General features: G+C 46.1%; 1 protein-coding gene across 1 annotated transcript in view; it reads left to right on the top strand.

Annotated features, from left to right (window-relative positions):
• The window catches only part of MAOB (monoamine oxidase B), a 112,475-nt gene extending 98,031 nt beyond the window's left edge, over window positions 1-14,444 (top strand). Inside the window, exons 11-15 of the mRNA XM_027054174.2 lie at window positions 2,877-2,934; window positions 5,576-5,673; window positions 10,996-11,107; window positions 12,105-12,167; window positions 13,435-14,444. Of these exons, the coding sequence (XP_026909975.1) occupies window positions 2,877-2,934; window positions 5,576-5,673; window positions 10,996-11,107; window positions 12,105-12,167; window positions 13,435-13,587 (484 nt within the window). The 3' untranslated portion in view covers window positions 13,588-14,444. The remainder of the gene's footprint in view (window positions 1-2,876; window positions 2,935-5,575; window positions 5,674-10,995; window positions 11,108-12,104; window positions 12,168-13,434) is intronic.
• Window positions 14,445-26,468: the final 12,024 nt, after the last annotated feature.

Genomic DNA, 26,468 nt, shown 5'->3' with positions numbered 1-26,468 from the left:
TTTCTGGAGGCCGCAGTTTCTTCCAGCAGTTAGTGTTCACCCCCACCAATTATTTATTCCCACACCACCACTGATGCGGATATCCCAAGTAAGAGCCTCTGAATTGCATTCCTTCCCCGCCTGTTATCACCATCCTCTGGGACTATGGCCACCACTGTGCTTGGCCGGGGGTATGGAGGTCTGATGGGGCCACGCACCTAAAAAAAAATGCCACTGGAATATTAAGATCCAAGAAGGTAGGAGGTTTCGTCTGGCCCGTTCACTGCTGGATCTCCAGTGCCTGGAACAGTGCCTCCAACAACTCTTTTCCCAGTTTATCTTTTTTTTTTTCTTAAACATTTATTTATTTTTGAGACAGAGAGAGACACAGCATGAACGGGGGAGAGGCAGAGAGAGAGGGAGACACAGAATCGGAAGCAGGCTCCAGGCTCTCAGCCATCAGCCCAGAGACCGACGTGGGGCTCGAACTCGCGGACCGCGAGATCGTGACCTGAGCTGAAGTCGGACGCTTAACCGACTGAGCCACCCAGGCGCCCCTCCCAGTTTATCTTTTGACCATGTTTATGGTTTATTTGTTTGATGCTATAATAAAATTTTAACTTCCTATGAAGTTCAATTTATCAATGTTTAAAATCATTGCTTCTGAATGGTCTTGTATACATTGAAAAGATTTTTTAAAATTTTTTAATGTTTGCTTTTGAGAGAGATAGAGAGAGAGACAGAGCGCGAACCGGGGAGGGGCACAGAAACGGAGACAGAATCCAAAGCAGGCTCCAGGCTCTGAGCTGTCAGCACAGAGCCCAACCTGGGGCTTGAACTCCTGAACCATGAGATCATGACCTGAGCCAAAGTCAGATGCTCAACCAAGTGAGCCACCCAGGTGCCCCTAGAAAAAACTTCTTTTAAAAATGTTTATTTATTTTGAGAGAGGGAGCGAGGGCGCCTGGGGGAGGGGCAGTGAGAGAATCCGAACCACAGATTGACAGCGTAAAGCCCGATGTGGGGCTCGAACTCACAAACCATGAGATCATGACTTGAGCCAAAATCAAGAGTCAGGCACTTAACCAACTGAGCCACCTAGGTGCCCCACAAAAGATTTTTCTATTCCAAGATTATCGTAAAAATCGCTCATTTTCCAATTACTTTTTCATTTTCATCTATTATGTTGAAGCTCTTTCGTCCTCCTAAATATATTTTGGTGTAAGAAGTCGCAGGGGACTTGAACTTGGTTTCATTCATGGGTAGCTCTTTGTCCCAGTACCATCTTACTGAATAATCTGTCTTTCTCGTAGGTTGTCATGCTACGTTTGAAAGTCATTGCCTGACTCTAAATCATTTGTAAGATTCCCTTCAGCGTTCTATAAAAATCAGACTTGAAATAACTATAATGTCATTCCTTAACTGACTAATGCTAACTGTTGGCTAATGTCCAATTCCCCCATGAAACTAAATTTCTTTAGAGCTACCATTTATTGGGGCACCTGGGTGGCTCAGGTCGGTTAAGCGTCTGACTTTGGCTCTGGTCACGAGCTCACGGTTCTAGAGCTTGAGCCCCACGTCGGGCTCCGTGCTGACAGCTCAGACCTGGAGCCGCCTTCTTTTCTGTGTCTCCCTGTCTCTCTGCCCCTCCCACACGCGGGCTGTGTCTCTGTCTCTCTCTCAAAAATAAAATCAACCTTAAGAGCCACCATTTATTGAACACCTGTTATGTCCCAGTTACTGGGCCAGGACCTTTATGTGCTTCACATCAGTGGTCCTCAAACTTGAGAATCGCCTGGAAGGGTTGGGAAAACCCAACTCTGCCACTGTTGTTTCTGAACCAGCTGGTCTGGGGTGGGGCCTGAGAATTCGCATTTCTAACAAGTTCCCAGGGTGATGCTCCTGCTGATGGTGGTGGTCTGAGGGCCACACGGTTTTACACCAGGAATGGAAACAATCATGCCAGTTTGTTGATAAAACTAAAGCTCAGAGAGTTTAAGGAACCTGCTCAAAATCTCCTAGTATGTAAGTGTTCTGCAGAAGCAGAATGCAAAGCTTTTCTGGCTGTTTCCTCTTTCTGCTCTGGCCACTTCCTGGTTGGGGGGCGGAGGCTGACAGGAAGGGGGATGCAAGGATCATGTCCAGATCCCTCCAGAATCTTTAGCGCTTAGCGGACTGACCGACTTCAGAGGTACACACTGTTTTCTCCTTTTTTTAAAAATGTTTATTTATTTTTGAGAGAGACAGTGGGGGAGGGCCAGAGAGACAAGGAGACAGAGGATCCAAAGCAGGTTGTACCCTGTCAGTGCAGAGCCCGACGCAGGGCTTGAACTCACGAACAGTGAGTTTGTGACCTCAGCTGACATCTGACGCTCAACCGACAGAGCCACCCAGGCGCCCCAGTACACAATGTTTTCTTGAATAAATAAACAAATTGCCGGATGCCCCCTGCAATGCAGGCCACGTATCACTTTGTCTCCCTTAATACTGTTTATGACCTCATAGATTTAAGACATTTGGAATAGATACAAAGTGCCTTGTTGGGGCATCTGGGTGGCTCAGTCAGTTAAAGCATCCGACTTTGGCTCAGGTCATGATCTCACAGTTCGTGGGTTCAAGCCCCGCATCGGGCTCTGTGCTGACAGTTCGGAGCCTGGAACCTGCTTCGGATTCTGTGTCTCCCTCTCCCTCTGCCCCTCCCCTGTTCATGCTCTGTCTCTCTCTGTCTCAAAAATAAAATAAACATCAAAAAAAAATTTTTTTTAAAGAACAAAGTGCCTTATTTGGAAAAATTAAAATGAAATGATTAGTGGAAGCAACAGCTCACAGGGTCTTTTACTTTCTTTTGTTCTTCGTTTTCACTTTTGTCTTTTTCTTCCCCCCTCCCCCTTCCATAGGATGAAGAAACTCTGTGAGCTTTATGCAAAAGTTCTGGGCTCCCAAGAAGCTTTGCAAGTAAGGCTGTGTTTCATCTCTTTCCCGAGAGAGAGAGAGAGAGAGAGAGAGAGAGAGAGAGAGATCTGGCTGTGTCCTCAAGGGACTACTGGGGAGGGGCTCATGCAAGTAGGGTTCTAGAGCCCGTGTTTTCTCGGAAATCTTCTCGGAAGGTCTGCACGGGGCCGGTTGTCCCAGAGAGGATGGGTCTCGGCTGTGCCCTTGGCGATGCTACACTTGACCCTGAGTTCAGAGCTCTTCCTGGCTCTTGATTTTCTTCAAGATAAACCAGTAGTAACCCCCCACCGACCCAGGTGGATAAAGGCAGGATGGGGCGGGACAGAGAGGCAGTGTGTTAAGGGCATTTGGTGACAGAGGACCCAGTGTGCCCATAACCAGTAGCCATAACCACCTCCCTGCTCCGTCTTTAAAGCAATGAATTGATGTTCTTGTTACATTCACCGGACTGCTGGCTCTTTAACGTTCGAACATGGATTAAAATCACCTTTTGAAAGCAATTATTAAATCCAGTTATCCATGAAGCATTTGAAGACAATGGGGACCCATGTACATGTGAGCAGTTAGAGCGTGAGAAAAATCTAATGAGGGGGCTAAGAATGTTTAACGTGCTAAGCCTCTTAAATCCAAATCTCCCCAATGCACACCGTGACCTACTTGAGCAGCTACATGGCTTAATCTTATTACTTTCATACTTATCTTGCTCAACTTCACCGTGGCTCGCTTCCTCCTAGTCAGGCTGCTCTGGCTTTTCAGTTTATCATTTTTGTTCATTCTTTTTTTTTTTTTTAATGTTTATTTATCTTTGAGAGAGAGAGACAGAGCACAAGCGGGGGGAGGGAGACAGAATCCGAAGCAGGCTTCAGGCTCTAAGCTGTCAGCACAGAGCCCAACGTGGGGCTCGAACTCAAGGACTGTGAGATCATGACCTGAGTCAAAATCAAAAGTCAGATGCTTAACTCGTTGGTATGGGGCGCCTGCGTGGCTCAATCGGTTAAGCGTCCGACTTCGGCTCAGGTCATGATCTCACGGTTCGTGAGTCCGGGCCCCGCATCGGGCTCTGTGCTGACAGCTCAGGGCCTGGAGCCTGCTTCTGATTCTCCCTCCCCTCAGCTCCTCCCCTGCTCACACTCTGTCTCTCTCTCAAAAATAAATAAAGATTAAGAAATTTTTTTTTTAACTCGCTGAACCACCTGGGCACCCCTCTTGAATAGCATTTTAATTAATTTATTTTTTTAATTTTATTTTTTTTTGATTTACATCCAAATTAGTTAACATACAGTGCAACAATGATTTCAGGAGTAGATTTCTTAGTGTCCCTTACCCATTTAGCCCATCCCCCCTCCCACAACTCCTCCAGTAACCCTCTGTCTGTTCTCCATATTTATGAGTCTCTTATGCTTTGTCCCCCTCCCTGTTTTTATATTATTTTTATTTCCCTTCCCTTATGTTCATCTGTTTTGTCTTTTAAAGTCCTCAGATGAGTGAAGTCATATGATTTTTGTCTTTCTCTGACTAATTTCACTCAGCATAATACCCTCCAGTTCCATCCACGTAGTTGCAAATGGCAAGATTTCATTCTTTTTCATTGCCGAGTAATACTCCATTGTGTATTTATACCACATCTTCTTTATCCATTCATCCATCGATGGACATTTGGGCTCTTTCCACACTTTGGCTATTGTCGACAGTGCTGTTGTAAACATTAGGGTGCATGTGTCCCTTCGAAACAGCACACTTGTATCCCTTGGATAAATACCTAGTAGTGCAATTGCTGGGTCACAGGGTAGTTCTAGTTTTTATTTTTTAAGGAACCTCCATACTGTTTTCCAGAGTGGCTGCACCAGCTTACATTCCCATTTTGAACAGCATTTTTAAACAGAAAACACCAGTCATGGGGTGCCTGGGTGGCTCAGTCAGTTAAGCATCTGACCCGATTTTGGGTCAGGTCATGATCTCACACTTTTGTGGGTTCGAGTTCTACATCGGGCTCTGCGTTGACAGTGCGGAGCCTGCTTGGGATTTTCTCTCTTTCTCCCTCCCTCTCTCTCTCTCTCTCCTCCTCTCTCTGCCTGTCTACCCCACTCACACCTGCTCTCTCTCTCTCTCTCTCTCTCTCTCTAAAAGAAAAACAGGGGCACCTGGGTGGCTCAGTTGGTTAAGCCTCCAACTTCAGCTTAGGTCATGATCTCACGGTTCGTGAGTTCGAGCCCCACGTCGGGCTTTGTGCTGACAGCTCGGAGCCCAGAGCCTGCTTCGGATTCTGTGTCTCCCTCTCTCTCTGCCCCTCCTCTCGCGCTGTCTCTCTCTCTCTATCAAAAATACATATTTAAAAAAAGTAAAAATAAAAAAATATATACATAAATACATACATAAAACAAAACAAAATAAAAGGTAAAACGGTTCCTGACACATGCATCCACCAAGTGAGAGAACTTTTCTCGGGTCAGAATTTCTTCAGAGTTTATTAGCAAGGACACTTAGCTTCCCCAAGACATGTCTCTAACAATATCGGGCTAAGAAGGCTCTATTTCAGATAGATATTGGTTCTTCAGTAAGAAGCCTACCAGACTGTGTTTGATTTATTCCAGCCTAGCTGGCTTCCTGTGGGTCTCCTCTGAGCTTTTGTCCTTCTGTCTTGCAGCCCGTGCACTACGAAGAAAAGAACTGGTGCGAGGAGCAATACTCCGGGGGCTGTTACACCACCTACTTCCCCCCTGGGATCATGACTCAATATGGAAGGTAGAGCAAAAGCGTGCTAAGCTGTCACTGAAATTCCGTGAGTCTGAATCCAGACTCTAAATGGGTTCCGATGGCTTTTCTCCCTTTTTTTTTTCTTTTTTGGTAAATTCTTACAAAAGACAAGAAGGAGCAAGAAATCCCCAGTTTCCTTTGCATCTTGTGAATCTCATGAGTGAAGTCATTCTAATTCTCCATCATGCTGGTGCCTTGCCCTCTGAGTCCCTCTGAAGGAGTGGGCCCAATCAATGTAACCAACGAAGGTTGCCACATAAGAACAGGAATTCAGATAGTCAGAGGGCTCACTTGTATTGTCAGAAGAATTATCTTTATACTGAGTTTAGAGCTCAGTAAGATCTCCTTAAGTGGAACCGTAGATCTGCCTGCATGGGTACAGCATTAATAAAAGCAGTCCTCAAGTCAGAATTGCTTCAAAGTTTATCATCAAGGACGCCGACCTACCCAAAGACATATCTCTGGAAACGTCAGGATAATGAGGCTCCATTTCAGACATATATTGGTTCTTCAATATGAATTCTAGACTGGGAGTGTGGGGACTGGGGTACAATCCTGATTCTCCCAGTAACCAACTTTGTCATCTTGGACAGGTTGCTTCTCTCTGCGCCTCGCTTTCCTTAGCAGGTATATGAGAAAGCACAAAATGGTGTACGAGGGATGAGAATCCGTATGTCAATGACAACCCGAGGGTTTTTTTTAAAAACATCTTTACTGAGATATGATTCACACACCACATACAGTTCACTCAAAGTGCACAATTCAATGGCTTTTATCATTGACGTGTTGTGCGTCCAAGTAGGACCCATTGGTGTTTAGATCATTGTGTTTTATGACAGCAACAAGGTATGAATTAATGATCTAGCAGTTGGTTATGACCATTATAGGATACCAAAGCAAACAATAATTTAATGCCAAGAGCTCAATCTAAACAAAATAGGGAATGTAGGGTAGTGAGGGAAAGCCTGTTGGGAGTATGCAATAAAAAGAAGGTATGAGGTAGGGCGCCTGGGTGGCTCAGTCAGTTAAGCGTCCGACTTTGGCTCAGGTCATAATCTCTCAGTTCATGAGTCCGAGCCCCGCGTCGGGCTCTGTGCTGACAGTTCAGAGCCTGGAGCCTGCTTCGGATTCTGTGTCTCCCTCTCTCTCTGCCCCTCTCCTGCTCACACTCTGTCTTTCTCTCTTTCTCTCAAAAATAAATAAAAACATTAAGAAAAATTGTTAATAAAAAAGAAAGTATGAGGAAATATAAATGGATTATCAGTCTGTCCATAAAAATCAATCAAAGGATTAAAACCTACTTGTAAGAAGATACACAATGACTTTGGTGAACACTTTCCTTATCTTCCTGAAGATGGCAAAATATGAGAACATTCTGGGGCCAACGAGCACCACCTGATTAGCTACCGGATCATTAAGTTATTAAGTTCATTTTTGGATATGCTAAGTATAGAATACGTCCATAGTAATCGCTTCATTCAGGATTTATTGGCTAAGTGCCAACCATTTGCCAAACACCGTGCTAGAAACTTCGATACTGAGAAAATTCCTCCCTGTCGTGAAGGAGCTGACAGTGTTGGGGGCTGCGGTGGGGATTGAGAGAAGAGAGGACAGCAGACATTGTGGTAGGTCCTCTAACAGATGGGCGTACAGATACCATGGGGGACCCAGGGAGGGATCGGCTTGCCTGACTGAGAGCAATCTAAGGAGGCTTCATAATACACATACCACCTGAGGAGTATAGAAGGCGGGGAAAGATATTGGAGAACACATCCTGGGCAGATGGACCATTATGAGCAAACATTTGGAGTCCTTCAAGTTTATGGGTTGTCTGGGGAGAGTTCTGCATGACTGGGCTCTGGGTGACACTGGAAAGGGAATAGAGAATCAGAAAAGCAAATAGGATCCTTTGCCTCATAGAACACATTCAAGAATACAAAACTTACCCTTTCAACAAAGAACGGCCGATCAGAGCATCACTTTTGGTTTTGGTTTCGTGATTCGATTAGATCTCTGACCACGGACTGGCAAGTTTTATGCTCAATCCCATCAGGTGTTGCAAGAAAATGTCTCTCTGGCATTGGGATGGTGGGGAGTGAAAAGGAGATTCACCCACACTGGCGTGACCCTGGCCACGTGACAGAAGCAATGTAGACCCCATCGTGTCGGGCATTGGTGGTGACATGATAATGCCCTTTTTTCATCTTTATTTCTTCCCAAGGACGTGTGTCAGCCTTCATATCACTAGCTGCATTTCGTAAGGTAGAAACTAAGGCTCAGTATATCTTCCTTTGACCCTTCAGGCTTATGACATTTGAGATACTGCAGAGAGGGTTATCTTCATGACTCTGGAAGTACACGGAAAAGATCCTGCTTCCAGATGAAGACAGGGGGCAGTATTGACAGTGCTTTAGTAAAGAACACATGTTTTACTTATGTATTTTTTAACAAATATTTTAATTAAATATTTTTTAATGTTTATTCACTTTTTGAGAGACAGAGTGTGAGCAGGGCAAGAGCAGAGAGAGAGGGAGGCACGGAATCCGAAGCAGGCTCCAGGCTCTGAGCTGTCAGCACAGAGCCTGACGTGGGGCTCGAACTCACGAGCCGTGAGATCGTGACCTGAGCCGAAGTCGGACGCATAACCGACTGAGCCACCCGGGCGCCCCAAGAACACATAGTTCTTAAGGAGTTTTACTTCCGGGTAGACAGAAAAACTAATGGTAGTGATGAAGCAGTGAAACACATAAAGAAATATTTTACTCCAGCAAGCCATGAGGAATATACGTGGAAATATCCTTTTTTGTGAATAGATACCATCTGCTCACTCACCTGTGGTAAAAAAGGCAGGGACGTTTCTTCTCCAGCTGTTGGACTTTTTTTTCCCCCCCCCACAAGAGAAGATTTGCACATGGCAAGTAGAGGAAAACTATCTCTCTGTTTGACATTAATTCTTGGTTTTTACATTTTTACGTGGCAACGTATTAGCCTGACTAGTTCTCTAAGCCTTTCTTCTCTCCTCTAATATTTCACTCTAGGATTTGGCCAGGCCTTCCATCCTGGGGTTTCCAATTTGGGGGTTAGTTCCCTCAAGCTGAAAAAAGCCAACATGTGGTGAAAGCAACATTGTTTAATGAACTTGGAGAAAGCAAATTTACCTTCTCTGGCAGGGAGCCCTTCCTGAATACCCTTAGGCTCTCCAGACCATGCTGGCTATGGATCATTCCAGATTATTCCATGCACTATAGTCAGTATTTAATATTCTACAATATCTTGTCTTCTACTTCCTACTTGGCAACAGTAAGGGCCAATGAAAGAAAACCCCACTAATTGAAGCATGCCCATTTTTTTGCTGATAAAAGTCTTGGTGGTATACAGGGTTGACCAAGATAAGAGTTTGGTTGTTCGCTCTGGACATCCACATCCTTTACTTGATATAATGGAAACCTGATGGGGAGCCTGGGTGACTCAGTTGGTTAAGCATCCGACTCTTGGTTTTGGCTCAGGTCGTGATCTCACGGTTCATGGGTTTGAGCCCCGTGTCCGGCCCTGGGCTGACAGCTCAGAGCCTGGAACCTGCTTCGGATTTTGTGTCTGCCTCTCTCTTTGCCCTTCTCCTACTTGGGCTCGCTCTCTCTCTCTCTCTCTCTCTCAAAAATAAATAAACATTAAAAAATTGTAAAAAAAAAAAAAAAAAAGAAGAAGAAGAAACCTAAGATAGGATGAATAATGACATCATAACAGTGCTCCCCTTATGGTGTTTTTGTCAGGGTAGCAACAAACCATCCCTCTTAGAAGCCAAGTTCTAACGCACTTTTGTCCCGTTGTATAGCGTATGGGCACTCCTTCCTAACTAGTGACGATGATACATGAGACAAAGCATAGAGGATAAAAAACAGAGACCTGGACCTCTGGGAGACCTAGTTCAAATCCTGGCTCTGCTGTTTTCTAGCAGTGTGGCTCTTGGCACATTTCTTCAAGCCTGTTTCTTCATGTGAAAAAGGGGAGAATGATAACAGTAGCTATGCCGTGGAGTTCTTGAAAAAGATCAAGTAATTCAGTAGAGGGAAGAAATATAACCAGGTGGCTAAGACTGTGGGTGCTGGAGTCAAATGGCCTGGGTTCAAATACCAGCTCTGCCACTTATTAGCCATTACCTAGAGCGAAGGACTTTGTGGCTGGTTAGACTCCCCCGGAAGCAGACTCTGAAGCACAGGTAGCACATGAGCTATGTATTAGAGAGAGCCCTTGGTGTCGATGCTTGTGGAAGTGAGAGGAAAGAACCAAGAGTAGGAAGAGGGAGAAGTTGGACCGTGATGTAGTCTCGTGAAGGCCCCAGCTGATCCCCTAGGGAGCTCTGGAGGTAGGATGGCCTGTGAGAGTTGTTCCAAGTTGGAGGAAGGGGGTTAGGTCTTTACCACCCCATGATGATTGATCATTGAGTGCTTCTGCTTCTGGGAGAAGGCATGACCTTGAGATGAGACAGTTTTCTTCAGCAGCCTCCAAAGAGGATTGACATCAGAAGGCATGTTCTGGAAGCACCACCCCCCCCCCGCCCCCCGGCCAGTAGCTGGGAACAAATCCTTCATTCTTGCCAGGGGAGGCGGGGGGTCTTGACAGTGTTTCCCAATGACACACATGTGTCTCTGTACCTCCATAGTCTCATCTGCAAAATGGGGATGATAACAGCACCAACCTCATAGGGCTGTGGTGAGAAGAGTGCTTGGCACCCAAGAAATGTTAACTGTTACTGAATGCAGTAAAACTCTTAACACTGGTAGAGGGAGGCGCTCAGTGAGTGGTAGTCTTGTAGCCGTCGTCAGACCCACAGATTTGTTACCGGTCACCAGTAGAAAACTTCTCAGAACTCATTGGACCGTGCTCACTAAGAGACGGGGAATCCAAGAGCTCGGCGAGAGGAAGTGATTTGCCAAGTTCATTGCTGGAATAGCCAGGTAGGGAACCGGGACATGTATCACCTTGCTTATAGCTGGTGAGCCATAAACGGAGCTATACTTGACTTGGCTCAAATAGTCCCAAGTTCCACGTAGGTGAAGTAAATACATACTCCCCTGATGTCAGTCCCTTTACCTGTAAGCTCTTGGTGCAGGAGGGGACTTCAGCTTGCATTCCTTGTCTGTAACAAGGACCGTGCAATAGCTTGAGGAAGCTGTGAACCTTATTCCAGAATTGCCAGTGTGCTCCTGATGTTTAGTATCAGAGGAAACCGACCACACTCGGTCTTTGCGGGCAGGCTGTTCTCTGACTCTCTGAGACTGACCACTTTTACCTCTTTGCTTTTGTTTCAAGGGTTCTACGACAGCCCGTGGGCAGGATTTATTTTGCAGGCACCGAGACGGCCACCCACTGGAGTGGCTACATGGAGGGGGCTGTGGAGGCCGGGGAGAGAGCAGCCAGAGAGGTAAGGCCTCGGGGTCACGGGCTGTGGGGAAGGAGGCAATGCAGGAGTCTGACAAACGGGTTAACCTCCACCTGAAGATCCATAAAACACCGTTTTAAAAATTTTTTTTAATGTTTATTTACTTTTGAGAGACAGAGCGACAGAGGGCGAGCGGGGGAGGGGCAGAGAGAGAGGGAGACACCGAAACTGAAGCAGGCTCCAGGCTCTGAGCTGCCAGCACAGAGTCCGACGCGGGGCTCGAACCCACGAACTGTGAGATCATGACCTGAGCGGAAGTCCGGCACTTAACCGACTGAGCCACCCAGGCGCCCCATGAAACACCATTTTAACAGTATTCTCAGGAACAGTGAACATCTTAATCCGGAAGCAATAATGAAAATATCTGTCTTGGAACCCAAAGTAAAAAGACCCTATGGGGCAAAAGATCACTATGGATATACTTAAAAGATAACCTAGGTCTAATATAAAACCAAACACATTTTTATTATGACTCAGAATTCGTTTATATATTTCCTGACAACCCCTATGATCTCATGTTCAAAACTACTAAAATTTCTGGTGAGCCTAACAGTTGGAGCCTCTTATGTTCTAGATGAAAGACCTTTTAGAGCCTTTTAAAGGTTAAATGGACCACATTGGCTTTTACCCTGGTGTTTTGATGGATATCCCAAGAGACGTTCAGTTACTCCTTTATTTTTTCTTTAAAAAATTTTTTTCTGTTTATTTATTTTTGAGAGAGAGAGAGAGAGAGACAGAGCACGAGTAGGGGGAGGGGTAGAGAGAGAGGGAGACACAGAATCCGAAGCAGGCTCCACACTATCAGCGCAGAGCCAGACATGGGCGCTTGAACTCACAAACCGTAGAATCATGACCTGAGCCAAAGTTGGACGATTAGCCGACTGAGCCACCCGGGCGCCCCCAGTTAGTCCTTCAAAGAGCAGATTCGCAGGAAGATGGTGTCACTTTTACTATTCGCAAAAATACTCTTTCTTTTCAGATCCTGCATGCCATGGGGAAGATCCCAGAGGATGAAATCTGGCAGGCAGAACCAGAGTCAGTGGTAGGTTGCATTTTATTTCATGAATTTAAATCTCCTTTCTCTAAAAACAATTATTTGCAGAAAGAACCACTTGTATATAGTCCCACGCCTTTCCCTAAGCGATTCAACCCATGCATGCTTAAAAAGATAACCATGATGGAGACCAATTGGACAGTAAATTTCATATTAAAAAAAATTTAAGAATTAAAAAAAATCAAAATAAAATAAAATCCCCGGTTTTTCAGAAAAAAATGGAAACCAATTTGACAATGGATTTCATATTTAAAAAAATACATAAATAATAAAAAGATAAAAAATAAATACAAATAAATAGGTAAATAAAATAAAATCACTGTTTTTCAGGAAAAATAAATAAATAGATAGATAGATAACCATGAGTGAGGGCAGAGGTGAGAGAGATGTAAAAGAAATCGATAAATTTATAGCTGCCACATCCATTGCAGATTATCAGGGGGGGAAAAAACACACTATTTTTTTTTTGGGGGGGCCAGAGAGTTCTAGGACATATTAAGAACTCAGTGATTGCCTGCTGAATATATCTCTAACCTGGTGATTCCCAACAAGGGGTGGGAAACGAAAGGAAGATCCCCTTCCCCTGTCTATGGTCCAAGGGATGCAGCGGAATGAAACGGAGCAGATTTAGATTAAAAACAGCATTTGCAGTATACGCCCTATTACTTTTCTAATAAAACCTCAGGAACTTTTCCTATAGAGCGAAATGCATTGCAGAGGACAAGGGTCAAAAGGATCAGAGTCACTCCTTGATCAAGGTGAAAAGTAAAGCTCTGCCAGTGCCCGTCACTGTCTTAGTGCCTCTGTCAGAGATGGGACTGGGGGCTGAATGGACCGCGGATTCATTCCCCTCAACAAATAGTGACTTTGTAGCTACTCTGCCGCGGCCACCATGTTAAGGGCCTACCCCTGCTTCCACAGGGCGACAACATGTGGGGAGAACAGGTGATAACCAGAAGGCACAAGGCTCATGAACCAGACACGCCAGGAGTGTGAAAAGAAGGGGCCATCTTGGCCTGGGGACACAGGAAAGGCTCCCCCAGGAGCCTGTGAACTAAGACTGGAAGCATGAGTCCGCATTAGCCAAGTAAAGGGCCTAGCGGAGAATGGGGGATGCGTGTCATGAGCAGCAGGCACTTTATATTTAACGGCCCAGCCGTTGGCAAGAGTGGGTCATGTTCAGAGAGCTGGAGGAAATATTTCTGGAGCAAAGCGCGTAAGCCCCGTACTGACCGCGTATGTTCTCCGAATCCAGGATGTCCCCGCGCAGCCCACTACCGCGACCTTCTTGGAGAGACATTTGCCCTCTGTGCCAGGCCTGCTGAGGCTGCTTGGATTGACCACCATCCTTTCGGCAACCGCTCTCGGCTTCCTGGCCCACAAGAGGGGTCTACTTGTGCGGTTCTAAGGAGGGGGCATCTGTAACTACACCTTCCCCTTACTCCGTCGGGTGTGTGGGTTTGGGGAAGGGGTTGCAATAAAGTTCCAAGAAGACGTGTAGACTGTAGAATGAGGTGGGGAGCACGAAGACAAGTCAGACTTCCGACCGCAACACACACAGTATGTCTTCTTCCATTTGGCCCCTACATGTGGTCCCCCGTACCTGGCTTCGCGCTCTGTCTTGCCCATGTCCCACTTTACCACCCCCAGAATCTTTACAGTAGTCAAACAGGCTCTTTGAGGTCCTCGCTGTCCCACAATGCACCTTGCCCGTGCACAAGAAAGCTAGTTTTTTCCCCACCTCTGTGGCTTTGTGCTCATCTCTTCTCTTACTTATAATGTCCTCTTCGTCCAAGTTCTCTGCCTTTGTCCTTAGAATCCCATAATGTTATCGCTGGGCCTTAGAGACCACCCAGGCTTCACCTTCTATTATAGTGGTGATCAAACCAAGGCCAGGAGGGGCGGAGCTGAATGAATTGCCCCGGGTCTACAATAAGCCACTGATACCTGGGGGGCTAGAACACAGGTCCGTTGCCTTTCCCACCCCTCAGTATGTGTGCCCCGATCACCCTCTTCCACTCCCTGCCATGGTCACTGATGGCGTTCCTTTGTGTGGGTTTGCTCTGTACTGAGTTGTTACGTGCTACGCAGTGCTACTCGTCATGTATCCTTAAGTCTTACTGTCTCGTGCAATGCGTCTTCGGCTGATGTTAATTTCTTGGAGGATAGGAATCTTGCCTTTTCTTCCCTTTGTACCCTCCATTGTGTCTGGATACAGAGGTCAGCACACATTTAGGCAATCTAAAATAAAGTTGATTGACCAGATGTCTGTTGTCTTCTTTTGGGGGGTGGTGACTTTCGAGGTTTTGACCGATGAAATCAAGACCCAGTATTAGGCACATAACTGTGGGTTTAATGTATTTGGTCAAAATTTCCTTGAGGCCTAGATGATGCATGCATTTTGATTGCGTGACCCATCATGGGCGATGTGTAGGTGAGCGCTTGGTAAATGATCCATAATGATATGATAAGGATGCTAAGAGAATTCCTTCCTTTCATACCCCCTCCCAAAAACCTGTCAAAGTAATTGGCATATTAATAAGATGCTTTAACTATTAAGATAATTATAATATTTCAGTTGACTGTTTCATATTCCTTATCAGTGCAAAGCTTTTTACTAGGCACACTCACTAATTTAAAAGTACAGTTTCAGAGTCCATTAAATCCTATTCAAACTGCTTTTTGAATAGGATATCATCATTTCAAAATATTCATGCATCTCAACTCCTGAGGCCAGTTCTTGTCACAGTATATTTTAAATCCATACATGACCATTGTCATTCCCTTCTTTAGAAAATGGTATCTATATGAGATGATGATGTCGATGAACCTTATTGTAGTAATCATTTCACAGTATATATGTCACATCATTGTGATGTACATTTTAAACTTACACTGTGCTGCATATCAGTTAGATCTCAATGTAACCGGGCACAAAGGTTTACTGAATTTTTAAAAAAGAAGAACCAGGGGCGTCTGGGTGGCTCAGCTGATTGAGCATCCGACTCTTGATTTGGGTTCAGTTCATGATCCCAGAGTCATGAGATCAAGCCCCGAGTTCTGCTCTGTGCTGACAGCGCAAAGCCTGCTTGGGATTCTCTCCCCCCCTCTGCCCCTCTCCCACTCGGGCACGTGCACTCTCTTTTTCTGAAATAAATCAATTTTTAAAAATAAATTGTTTAAAAAAAAAAAAAACGGAACGGGTGCCTGGGTGGCTCGGTCGGTTAAACGTCCGACTTCAGCTCAGGTCATGATCCCACGGTTTGTGAGTTCAAGCCCTGCATCAGGCTCCTTGCTGTCAACGCAGAGCCCACTTGGGATCCTCTCTCTCCCTCTCTCTGCCCCTCCTCCCACTCATGCACACTCTCAATAAATAAATAAACAAATGGTAAAAAATTAAAATAAAAAAAACACAGGAAGAATCACATCAGGAGTTACCTTTTCCAGGAATCTTCTGGACCATCGATCCTCCATTTGGGCCAGATAGTCCTTTTCTTTGTTCTCCGAATGCCACATGCATAGACCTTGTGTCCTACACTTACCACACGATATTGCAATTGCCCAGTCATGTCAATTATCAGTTACCGAGGTAAATCCTGAGATCGACAAAAATGGGAAATGTGAAAGCCGTAAAAACAGTTTCTTCTCCGTTAAAACTCCTCATCGGTTTTGAGGGTATAAAAAGAGTGGGGAGGCCTTTTGTGAATGGGGTAGATTAATGAAGAGATCTCTCCAGAGAGCTGCCATGCTCTGAGTTCAAAGCACCCCAAGGAGGAAGGGGAGGGGTGCTACCTTCTCATCCCAAGCCTAGTGAGAGGGGTTTGTTTCCTCTGAGCGATTGACACACCCCTGAGGAATCTAAAGCCCTGGGCTCTGCTCAAGGTGCTTCTGACCAGAGAGCAAGGGACTCTCACAGAGACTGCCAAAAAATGAGAAGCTGAATAGGTATCAAAATTGGCCATCCGCAGGGGCGCCTGGGTGACTCATTTGGCTAAGCGTCCAACTTCGGCTCAGGTCGTGATCTCGCAGTTGATGAGTTTGAGCCCTGCATCGGGCTCTCTGCTGTCAGCAGAATCCCACTTCAGATTCTCTCTCTGTCCCTCACCCCCCTCTCAAAAATAAGTAGATCGTTTTTTAAAAATTGAGCATCCACAAGGAAGGCACTGCCTGTGTTGGGGTAGTCAACGTCAGAAAGGGCCAGTATGAAAGTCTCTGAATAAAACCCCACAAGTGTCCCCATAAGAGTCAGTCTTCATGACATTCATGTCCAGAGAATATAAAACCATCGTCCAAGAGGACCACTCAAGTAGGAATGTTCACTGAGCCTCCTTCCCTCGTCCCTTTCCACGCACACCCCTGAAGTCACTTGGCCTACTGAGGCGTCTCAACAGCAGTGACCAATGTCATTGGATGTGACATCATGCGATGTCCTAAGATGTCAGGGACGTCATGAGACTTCACTGAACTACAGTGGGCTGATGTCCCCTACTTCACTTCTAGTTTTTCTATGGAAACCGAGTATACCTCTGCCCACATTCCTCCCTCCCATCTGCTTTCTTTCAAACTTCAATTCTGCTTGTCCCCAATTACCTAGTCCTCTGTCACTATACACCCTTTAGGATTTTGTCTCCTGGACAATCTGTCAGGATCACTTTACTCCCATCTTAGCCCTGGCTCCAAACTAAGAAGGACATGTTCTCATTTCAACAATCGATTAAACCTTGTGATCCAAAGAAAATTGTCTAGAATGTTCTGGAATCTAAGGAACTGTGTACACAACCAGGTGCAATGTGGTGCTGGGTTTGTGGTTGTTTGTTTCCTGTTAGTTTGTTTTTTAAGTGCTGAGCAAGATTCATCAGGAAATTCTCCTGGAGAGGGAATCTTAATGACATTTCAGTCTGTAGACACTAGAAGCCAAGCTCCTGCATTGGCAACAACTGATCTAATCAGACCCTGGGCTGCTACTTTCTGATGTGATTACTCTTGTCATTTCTGCTGAGACCATGCAATGAGTCACTGACATATCATATACCACTCCAGCAGAATGACATTTCAGCCTCTGGCCCCCATCCGTGATCCCTTTTGACCTCTTCTTTCACCTTTCCTTACTTCACTAATCCTCAACCATTTCTTCCTTAAGCATTCTGGTTCAGTTTATTCTTCTGCTTCAAGGCAAAATGCTGAGTGGCACTGAGCTTTTGCACTTGAGTCTGACATACCGAACTGTCTTTTACCTCTAGGCCATTTCATTGTATTGTATTTTCTTTTCCCTAACCTGCTGTTGTCATAGACTCTTAAGTCTGAAGTTCTCTTTTGGCCAGCAAAAGGGCGGACGCAGGATTGAAAGTGAGAGATGGCTAATGTCTGGGAAAAGACAAGAGCCCCGAATAAGGGGCCTTGCCCCATTTTTATTAGGATCAGAAGGCTTACAAACATAACGATCGACATGCACATAAGGACAGTGAATCTGCGAACATTAGCTTGTGGACGTGAGGGAAAGGGGGTCTCGAGGATACTTGGGGTTAGGGGTTTGGGTTAATACAAAAGAAAATCCAGGCGCTGGGCAGTTGGGAGGAAGGTTGTTTACAGCGGACATGATGAGGCAGCATCTCTTTATCTTTGCCAGCCTTGGGGATGAGACAGATGGGGGAAATAACCTCAGGGTTGACAAGGCACCTTTTCTTTTGTTAACCATCTCCACTCCAGGCTGCTTTGTTTGCAGCACAGCGGTCCATAGTCCAATTCACCAATTTACCTAACCTGCCCCTATCCTCCTGTGAAAGCAGCTTTCTGCTATAGTACTAAATTGGGGGTGCTTTCACCCTGAATATCTAATCTTGTTATTCCTATGTATTGGGCACCTTTGTGCCGTTTCTATATCAGGCCTTTGCCTCTCTCTATTTTGAGGGGCTCTGCACCCCTCCCTATTTTGGGGTGCCTTTGCACCCCCTATTCCTGACACCTTTGTGCCTCCCTATTCTCAGGGTGTCTTTGCACCCCCCCCCCCGTTCTTGGGTGACAGTCTGATTTACCCAAACTTGGGGGTGAGCATTTCATGACTTTGTATTTCTTTATGACTTGTCAACCCGTTGGTGTGAGCCCGGGGCGGGGGGCGGGGAGATTCCTAAGCTTATCCTCCACATGCTGTCAAGAGCTTTTCAATCCCAGAATCTTCCCTGTGTTATAGAAAATCAGGAGGAAAGTCCTGAGTTATGGCAGAGGGTGCGGGTGGGGCAGTGGGAAGAAGACCAGAGAGCTGGCTTGGGCTGTGAGCCCCTCATCCCCATTACCCATTCCTCTTCTCTGGCCTCCTGCTGCCCTTTGTCCGCTCTTCTCCTCTTCTGCTGCTTGTCCTCCAGTGCAGCCAGGTGCTTGGGCCCCAGTCCACCGGTCAACACTGGGTTTGGGTAAATATAACCCTTTCTGGAGTCCAAGGCTCACTGGCGATATTGGCCCTTTGGATTATGCATCTGTATGTTTTAGGAGCACCCCAAGGACAAGATGGTCTTCAAAGTAATGTTTTTCTAAAAGCTGCTTGGAGTGTTAAAATCAGGAAATAAATTGTGTCCTTAAGTAGTGTAAGAGCCTCCCTGCCAACTCCCTGCCTCTTTGAGCCCCTTTATTCTAGGTGCCCAATGCCAAAAGCACCACTTAAGCAAAGGACAATGTAGGTGATGAAACCTGCCATAGAAAAGAGCAGTATAAGAACGGGGCTCACAGAGGGGGGCTCTAGATGTTACAGGCCATTCCCATCGGCAATGGCCATTTCTTTTTGAGCCACAAGTTAGGGCAAAATGTTGGGTATTAGACTTAGTCAATAATCAATCCTTCCAACTTCTTCCTAATAGAATCTTGCTTTGGTTCAGCTATTCGCCCACTGTTCTGCTGCAGGATAGCTAGGCTGGCCACGTCCTCAGCCCCAAGTTGTGGGTACTGGTCAGTCTAAGCGAACCGTGGTGGGCCTGTTTCCTTTGTCAATGATTGACTTAAGCCTAACTATGTTATGCAATTCTGCCTAATGGAACAAAAGAAGTCTTCTTGGGAGGTAGGCTAGAGCTTCTGGGAAAGTGAGGGAAAGGGTTCCTCACTCTTTTTTTTTTTTTTAAGATTTGATTTTTAAGTAATCTCTACACCCAGTGTCGGGCTCGACCTTACAACCTCGAGATCAAGAGTCACATGCTCTACTGACTGAGCCAGCCAGGCACTCCAGGGACCTTCCTTCTTAAAAACAGACACATGAAATAAAAAGTCCCCTCCCATACTTCCTATGGACAAGTGTCTGGATGAGATATTTGTAATCGCTACAACCATCTAACTTTCAAGCCAATGACAAGTCCCACACACAGAACAGGTCAGGGCCAAAAAAGTCACAGAGAGGGGTGCCTGGGTGGCTCAGGTGGTTAAGCGTCCGACTCTTGACTTTGGCTCAGGTCATGACCTGACGGTTGCGGGACCGAGCCCCGCGTCGGGCTCTGGGCTGATAGTGCGAAACCTGGCTTGGGATTTTTTTCTCTCTCCCTCTGTCTCTGCACCCCCCTTTGCACACGTGCATTCTCTCTCTCTCAAACTAAATAAATAAACATTTTTTAAAAAGTCACACAGAAACTGAGTTGCATTCCTGATGCACCCTGCTTACAGCCTACCCTGACTCAGGATGGCTGACCATATGAGAAATAAGTTCAACAGTTTTAAATATGTGTTTTCTGGTATTTAGAGTCCAAAGCATCCTACAAGATGCACCTAACTCGACATAACTTAAGACCTTCTTTCAAAACCGTCTTTGGATAATAATCATGCTTATTATTAATTGTGATAACAGCTACCCTTCATTACACATGTATTATTTACAAGACACTGTATATCATCTCTTTCAATCCTGAGATCACCCCCATCTTCTCCATTATACAGATGAGGAGTCTGAGTCTCAGAGATGCTATAAGACAAAGGTCTCATAATCAGGAAGAGGTGGACATGAGCTTCAACCCCCCACCCCCACCCCGGGAGTTGTTCTGAACCTCTAGGTGTTCTCTTCACTTCCTGACCCAGGCTTATAAGAAGTTATCCAGATGTCCATCGATGGATGAATGGATAAGGAAGATGTGGTATATACATACAATGGAATATTACTCGACAATCAAAAAGAATGAAATCTTGCCATTTGCAACTACGTGGAGGGAACTGGAGGGTATTATGCTGAGCGAAATTAGAGAAAGACAAATATCATATGACTTCACTGATACGAGGACTTTCAGAGACAAAACAGATGAACATAAGGGAAGGGAAGCAAAAAGAATATAAAAACAGGGAGGAGGAACAAACCATAAGAGACTCAAATATGGGGAACAAATATGGGGGTTACGGGAGGGGTTGTGGGAGGGGGGATGGGCTAGAAGGGTAAGGGCCACTAAGGAATCTACTCCTGAAATCATTGTTGCACCATATGCTAACTAACTTGGATGAAATTTACAAATAAATAAATTAGTAATAAAAGAAAAAAAGAAGTTATCCAGAACACCAAGGACCTGACCTCTCTGAGTTGCTAATATTTCCAAAGCCTAGATATTTTCCTTTGCAAAACAGCTTTTTTCTTGCTCTCTTAGCACTCTGTTGAACCCCAACATCTTCTTGATATATATATATTTTTTTTTATTTTATTTTTTTTTTGCCTACTGCACTATATGGATCATAGGATCATCCCCATTCAACCATAACTCAGCAAGTATATATTGAATACTATCTCTTCCGGGTCTTCTAGGTGATGGGAATATAGTTGTGAACAAAACTGAGGAAGCCCCTCCCTCATGGAGCTTAAATGCTAACAGGTAGACAATCAGTACTGTGATGCACCATCAGTGGAGAGAAGTGTCATCAAGAAAATGCAAGCAAGGTAGGGGACAAGTTGTGGTGTGGGCAGAGGGTGGCTATATGCTCTTTGGGGGAAGAGCCTTCCAGGCAGGTGAAACAGCAGGTGCAAGGCCCAAAGGTGAGAGTGTGATTGGAACATCAAAGAAATAGCAAAGGAGCCCGCGAGGCAGGAGCAAGAGTCACAGAAAACTAGTGGTAGAGGAAGTAAGGTTGAGAGGTTGACGGGAGCCAGGTCATGTCTTAGGCCATAGTGAGGCTCTGGCTTTTTAGTCTGAGGGTGAAGACAATCTACTGGAGGGTTTCTAGCAGGCGAGGAGGTTTGGCAAATTCTGGGCCACCTGGGTGGCTCAGTCCATTAAGCGTCTGAGTCTCGGTTTCAGTTCAGGTCACGATCTCAGGGTTCATGAGTTCAAGCCCCATGTCTGCCTCTGCGCTGCTTGGGATTCTCTCTCCCTCTCTCTCTCTCTGTCCCTCTCCTGCTCATACAGTCTCTGTCTCTCTCAAAATAAATACACTTAAAAAATATTTTTTCCAGGGGCACCTGGGTGGCTCAGTCAGTTAAGCGTCCGACTTTGGCTCAGGTGGTGAACTCGCGGTTTGTGAGTTCGAGCCCCGCGTTGCACTCTGTGCTGACGGCTCGGAGCCTGGAGCCTGCTTCAGATTCTGTGTCTCCCTCTCTCTCCGCCCCTCCCCCACTCATACTCTGTCTCTCTTTGTCTCAGAAATAAACATTAAAAAAAAAACTTAAGGGGCGCCTGGGTGGCTCAGTTGGTTAAGCAGCCGACTTCGGCTCAGGTCATGATCTCACGGTCCGTGAGTTCAAGCCCCGTGCCGGGCTCTGTGCTGACAGCTCGGAGCCTGGAGCCTGCTTCGGATTCTGTGTCTCCCTCTCTCTCCGCCCCTCCCCCACTCATACTCTGTCTCTCTTTGTCTCAGAAATAAACATTAAAAAAAAAACTTAAGGGGCGCCTGGGTGGCTCAGTTGGTTAAGCAGCCGACTTCGGCTCAGGTCATGATCTCACGGTCCGTGAGTTCAAGCCCCGTGCCGGGCTCTGTGCTGACAGCTCGGAGCCTGGAGCCTGCTTCGGATTCTGTGTCTCCCTCTCTCTGCCCCTCCCCTGTTCATGCTCTGTCTCTCCCTGTCTCAAAAATAAATAAAATGTTAAAAAAAAATTTTTTTTTTAATTTTTAAAAAACTTAAAAAAAAATTTTTTTTCCAAAAAATTTGTTTGTAAGAATTACTTTGTAGAGGATACTATGGTCTGCCACCCAGATCCCTCTGCTGGGGACTAATGGTTCTCCTTCTCCCTGGAAGTTAGGAAGCTGATAGCTCATGGCTGTATCCCTTTCTGTAAGCTGATGAAATCCCCTGGCCCAAAGATCTGCCCCTCCTTAGGGGTAGTCCACATCCAATGACTGGGCTCAGCTGACACCTCTATGGCAATGAGGTCATAGTTCAACTTCACCTTCTGCCCAGTTTTGTTTCCCTCACTCCCTCATAGGTGTTGATCCCAAGGGCACCCTCGGGAAAACTTCCTTGGTCGCCTGGTCTAGTGTAATAGACTGGAGAGATCTATTACATACCCATGGACATCCAAGTGTAGATGGCAGGTAGACTATTGACCATGCTTGTTAGAGTTTAGGGGAGAGTTTGGGGCTGATGATATAATTCGGGGAGCCCTGGGATTGAGTATAGATAGAGAAATGTCTGGGGATGCACCCTGAGACATTCGAACATTTCGTGTGAAATGTTCCGTATATATTCATTCAATTACAAGCAGTTGTGATTCTGGGGCGCCTGGGTGGCTCCGTCAGTTGAGCATCTGACTCTTGATTTCAGCTCAGGTCATGATCTCACAGTCCGTGGGTTCGAGCCCCACGTCAGGCTCCATGCTGACAGAGTGGAGCCTGCTTGGGATTCTCTGTCTCCCTCTCTCTCTTCCCCTTCCCTGCTTGTGTTCTCTCTCCCTCTCTTTCAAAAATAAATAAACATTTTTTAAAAACCCAAACAAACAGCTGTGATCCTTAAAAAGAACCATGGCAATTAGAGTACTCAGAAAGACTGCTGCGATCATCCATGATTTCACTCTGATCATCCATTATGAGCTACATTATTACAGCTTTTCAATGATGATAATAACCTGATGTTAGAAGGTGAGTAGTTATTTTTTTAAATCTCCTGAAAACATTTGTTGTATATTTCTGATGTTCAGACACCTGATGAAATGATCTGCTGCTGTTATTTATGTATTTGCTTATTGTCTCCTCCTTCCCAAAGGATTTGAGGCAACATCTAGCAGTACATGTAAATATAAAGATAATAAATCAATACAAAATCAAGACTTGTGCCCTCAAAAAAGATGGCGGGGGGGGAAGGAAGTGGGGAATCTGAGGGACAGGACTCTGGCAAGGACACACTGACCAAGGCCTAAGGTGTCCCTGTTTTTTTAAATGTTTATTCATTTTTGAGAGAGAAACCATGGGGCGTGGGGGGACAGAGGATCCGAAGCAGGCTCTTCGCCGACAGCAGCGAGCCTGATGTGGGGCTTGAACTCCCGAGAAGCGCCGAGATCGTGACCTGAGCTGAAATCTGACACTGGACTGACTGAGCCGCCCAGGCGTCCCCTCCATTTTATTTTGTCGTAGTCTGAAACATTACATCAGAAAGCCTCTTGGTTAGGGGTCTCTCAAAATGCACATTCAGCCCACCAAGTGAGCTCCTGGCACGTCTTACCCTAGTATGAATAAGCTTCATCAGATTGTGGTCAACCCAGAGATAAAATCTTCTCCGGAGATGGATTTCTGAGCAATATTGGCACCAGGTGAGCTCGGGATGTTGGGAGACCCATGATTCCTCCTTCCCCTTCACTTTCTGGGCTCTTTCTCCAGCTCTCCCCTTCAATGTCAGCCTTTCCTCATGCCTCTCCTTGGCCTCCTCCTGGTCTGCTTTTGGTGGGCGACCTCCTCCTTTTCCAAGATCCTGTGGCCGGGAAAGGGCCCCCAACGTGTGCCATGTTTTCCGGGGGTCAGGAAGGGGATTGCTAAAAGATCCTTTACGTGGCTTGACCTTACGTGTGTTGCCTGTTTGAAAGAGCTCAGTGAAAAAGCGCACAGGCCAACTGGGATAAAGATGGGTGACGGGGAAGGCGCTTGGTGAGTTCTAGTGGCCTTTTGTCCACCCAGCAGACTGGGGCCTGAGAACCCTCTATTGGGGCTTGTACTTGTGGGCAATACCTCTTTGTTGGGCAGCCTCCCCTATTGTCAGCTTGGAGAATTTCTACCTTGTGTCTTCAGCCGCTCTGCTCCAGAAGGCCGTTCTTCAGGAAGTCAAGGGGAGGAGGGTGGGCTGGGCCAGTGAGGCTGTACCCCCAGCGCGATCCATCGGGACTTGCAATCACACAGTACCCCTGGCTTGGTAGGGTGACCCGGATAGGTGAGCAGGGAGAGCAGCAGAATCCCAGGTGGGACTGGCAGGTGAGTCGGTCAAGGTCTCAAGGGTGACTCGGGCAGGTGGATCCAGAGGTCCCGCCCTCAGCTGGGGGCAAGGGCAGGAGGTAGGAAGCTCCTGGGTTCCGGCTATATCCTGGCCTCACAGGGCAATTAAAGTGCCCAACGCAGACCACGGGCCTAAGACTGGGTCCAGACCCCATCCTCTGACAAAGATAGGTCTGCCTTAGGGAACAGGACTGAGGTTCTGTGCCCTATAACCATCAGCAGCCCCCTGGGAGGGGGCTTGAAAGCACTCACCTCATGCCAAACGATCCTCATATTGTCCCAATACTGTCTTCTCGCTTTACCTAACCAGAAATTTCCCCTTGGACGGATTCATGTGTGTCGCCAGGTGTGGGAGTGCAGGGGGTGGAGGAGAAGGTTGGCCTAACTTTAAAAAACACGGGCGGGGGTGGGGGGGGGGGGAGACCCTTCCCCGGGTGTGCCCAATGTCAGTCCCAGCCCTTGAAGTGAGCAGGGGGCGAGACTGGGTTTGTTCCTTTCTGTGCCGGTTAGTTTTAATTTGTTAATTTTGTATTTCAGCCTGATACCCAGCTTCCCCCTCAAGACTGGGCATGTCATAAATGATCGAGCAAAATAAATAATGAATAAATGCTTCTCTCTTAGATTCCAATTTAAATCCAAGGAGCCCTGGTGAGATCTGAGGACTGTTCCTGTCAATTATTTCTTCCAGACTGACCTCCGGTTACTAATTGGCTCATTTAAATTCCTTCTTTTGAGGGCATGTCGCAATGGAAGTAACATAATTAAAGAGCAGAAAACTTGAATTTGTGGCTGGATACGTTTGAAGCTATGTCATTACCATTATGATGCCAGGCACCATATGGAATTGTGGTCCAGGGAAATGACAGTGGGTTTTAATTTTTCTCCTGCAAGTGGTGTTTCTTAGGAAAATATGAATATTAATGATGATTTCTGGTCCTTGCTTGCTTATAATCTCTATGTGTACCAAAAATACTGGCTTAAGTAAGTGCTTTTCATAAGTAACACAGGAAAACAACAAGGATCACATTTGTATGGCATATTGGGTAAATGGCTAAGGTCACTCCATGCGTGGAAGTGAGAAGCTTGGGGGTTCCAGCCACACAAGACCTTGTCCCTCTGCTTAGAGGGCTAATGGTCCCCAGATCTCTGCACACATGTGCCCTATTTGTGGGGGGGCCTATCATTTGGGGAGATATGAGGCATCATTTAAACAAATGTGTGATTTCAAAGTTTTAGGGAGGGAACATCAAGACGATGATAAGAGATTACGATGGAGAATTCATTGTGGGAAAGGGATTGTCAGGAAAGGCATCATTGAGGAAATGATATATCATCAGTGACCCAAAGGATTTAGCCAGGAGAGGGGATCAAGAATCAGATGCTCAACCGACTGAGGCCCCAGGCGCCCCCTTAAAGGCAATTCTTAAAATAAACCAAAGTGTACATGTGGCAATCAGAAGTATTCTCAGTTCTGTGTTAAATCCAGGAACTGAAACCAACATGCTTTCCTGTCCCTGAGCTGAACAATACGGGAACCGGTCAAAATAACTTGTCCTAGGACATACTTGCTCCTCGAATACAATGCTCTGAACTGACAAAAATATATTATCTACCAAGACTAAGGGCTCGCTCATCAAGACTCCCTTCATGACCCTGACCTCACTACGCCTGTAGACTCAGCCAATCTTAACCAGTTTTCTGCCTTGCAAGGTCAGCCTTAAGGATCACCAAGCCCAAGGTGAAAACCCTAGAACTCCATCAACCCTGCCCTAATTTCTCCACTGCCAATGTGGTGTTCTCCCTTACTGCAGTGAGCCCGACAAACTGAGCGTTGCCCGATCGACGCGTTTTCTCGTCTTTCGGGAGGCCCACGCTTGACAGGGGCCTGGTAGGATACTTTTACTTTGAGGTTCTGCTAGCTAAAAGGGG

Source organism: Acinonyx jubatus, chromosome X, assembly GCF_027475565.1.
Source record: "Acinonyx jubatus isolate Ajub_Pintada_27869175 chromosome X, VMU_Ajub_asm_v1.0, whole genome shotgun sequence".
Lineage (NCBI taxonomy): Eukaryota > Metazoa > Chordata > Mammalia > Carnivora > Felidae > Acinonyx > Acinonyx jubatus.
The sequence above is the reverse complement of the archived record's forward strand: the minus strand, read 5'-3'. Positions and strand labels throughout refer to the sequence as shown.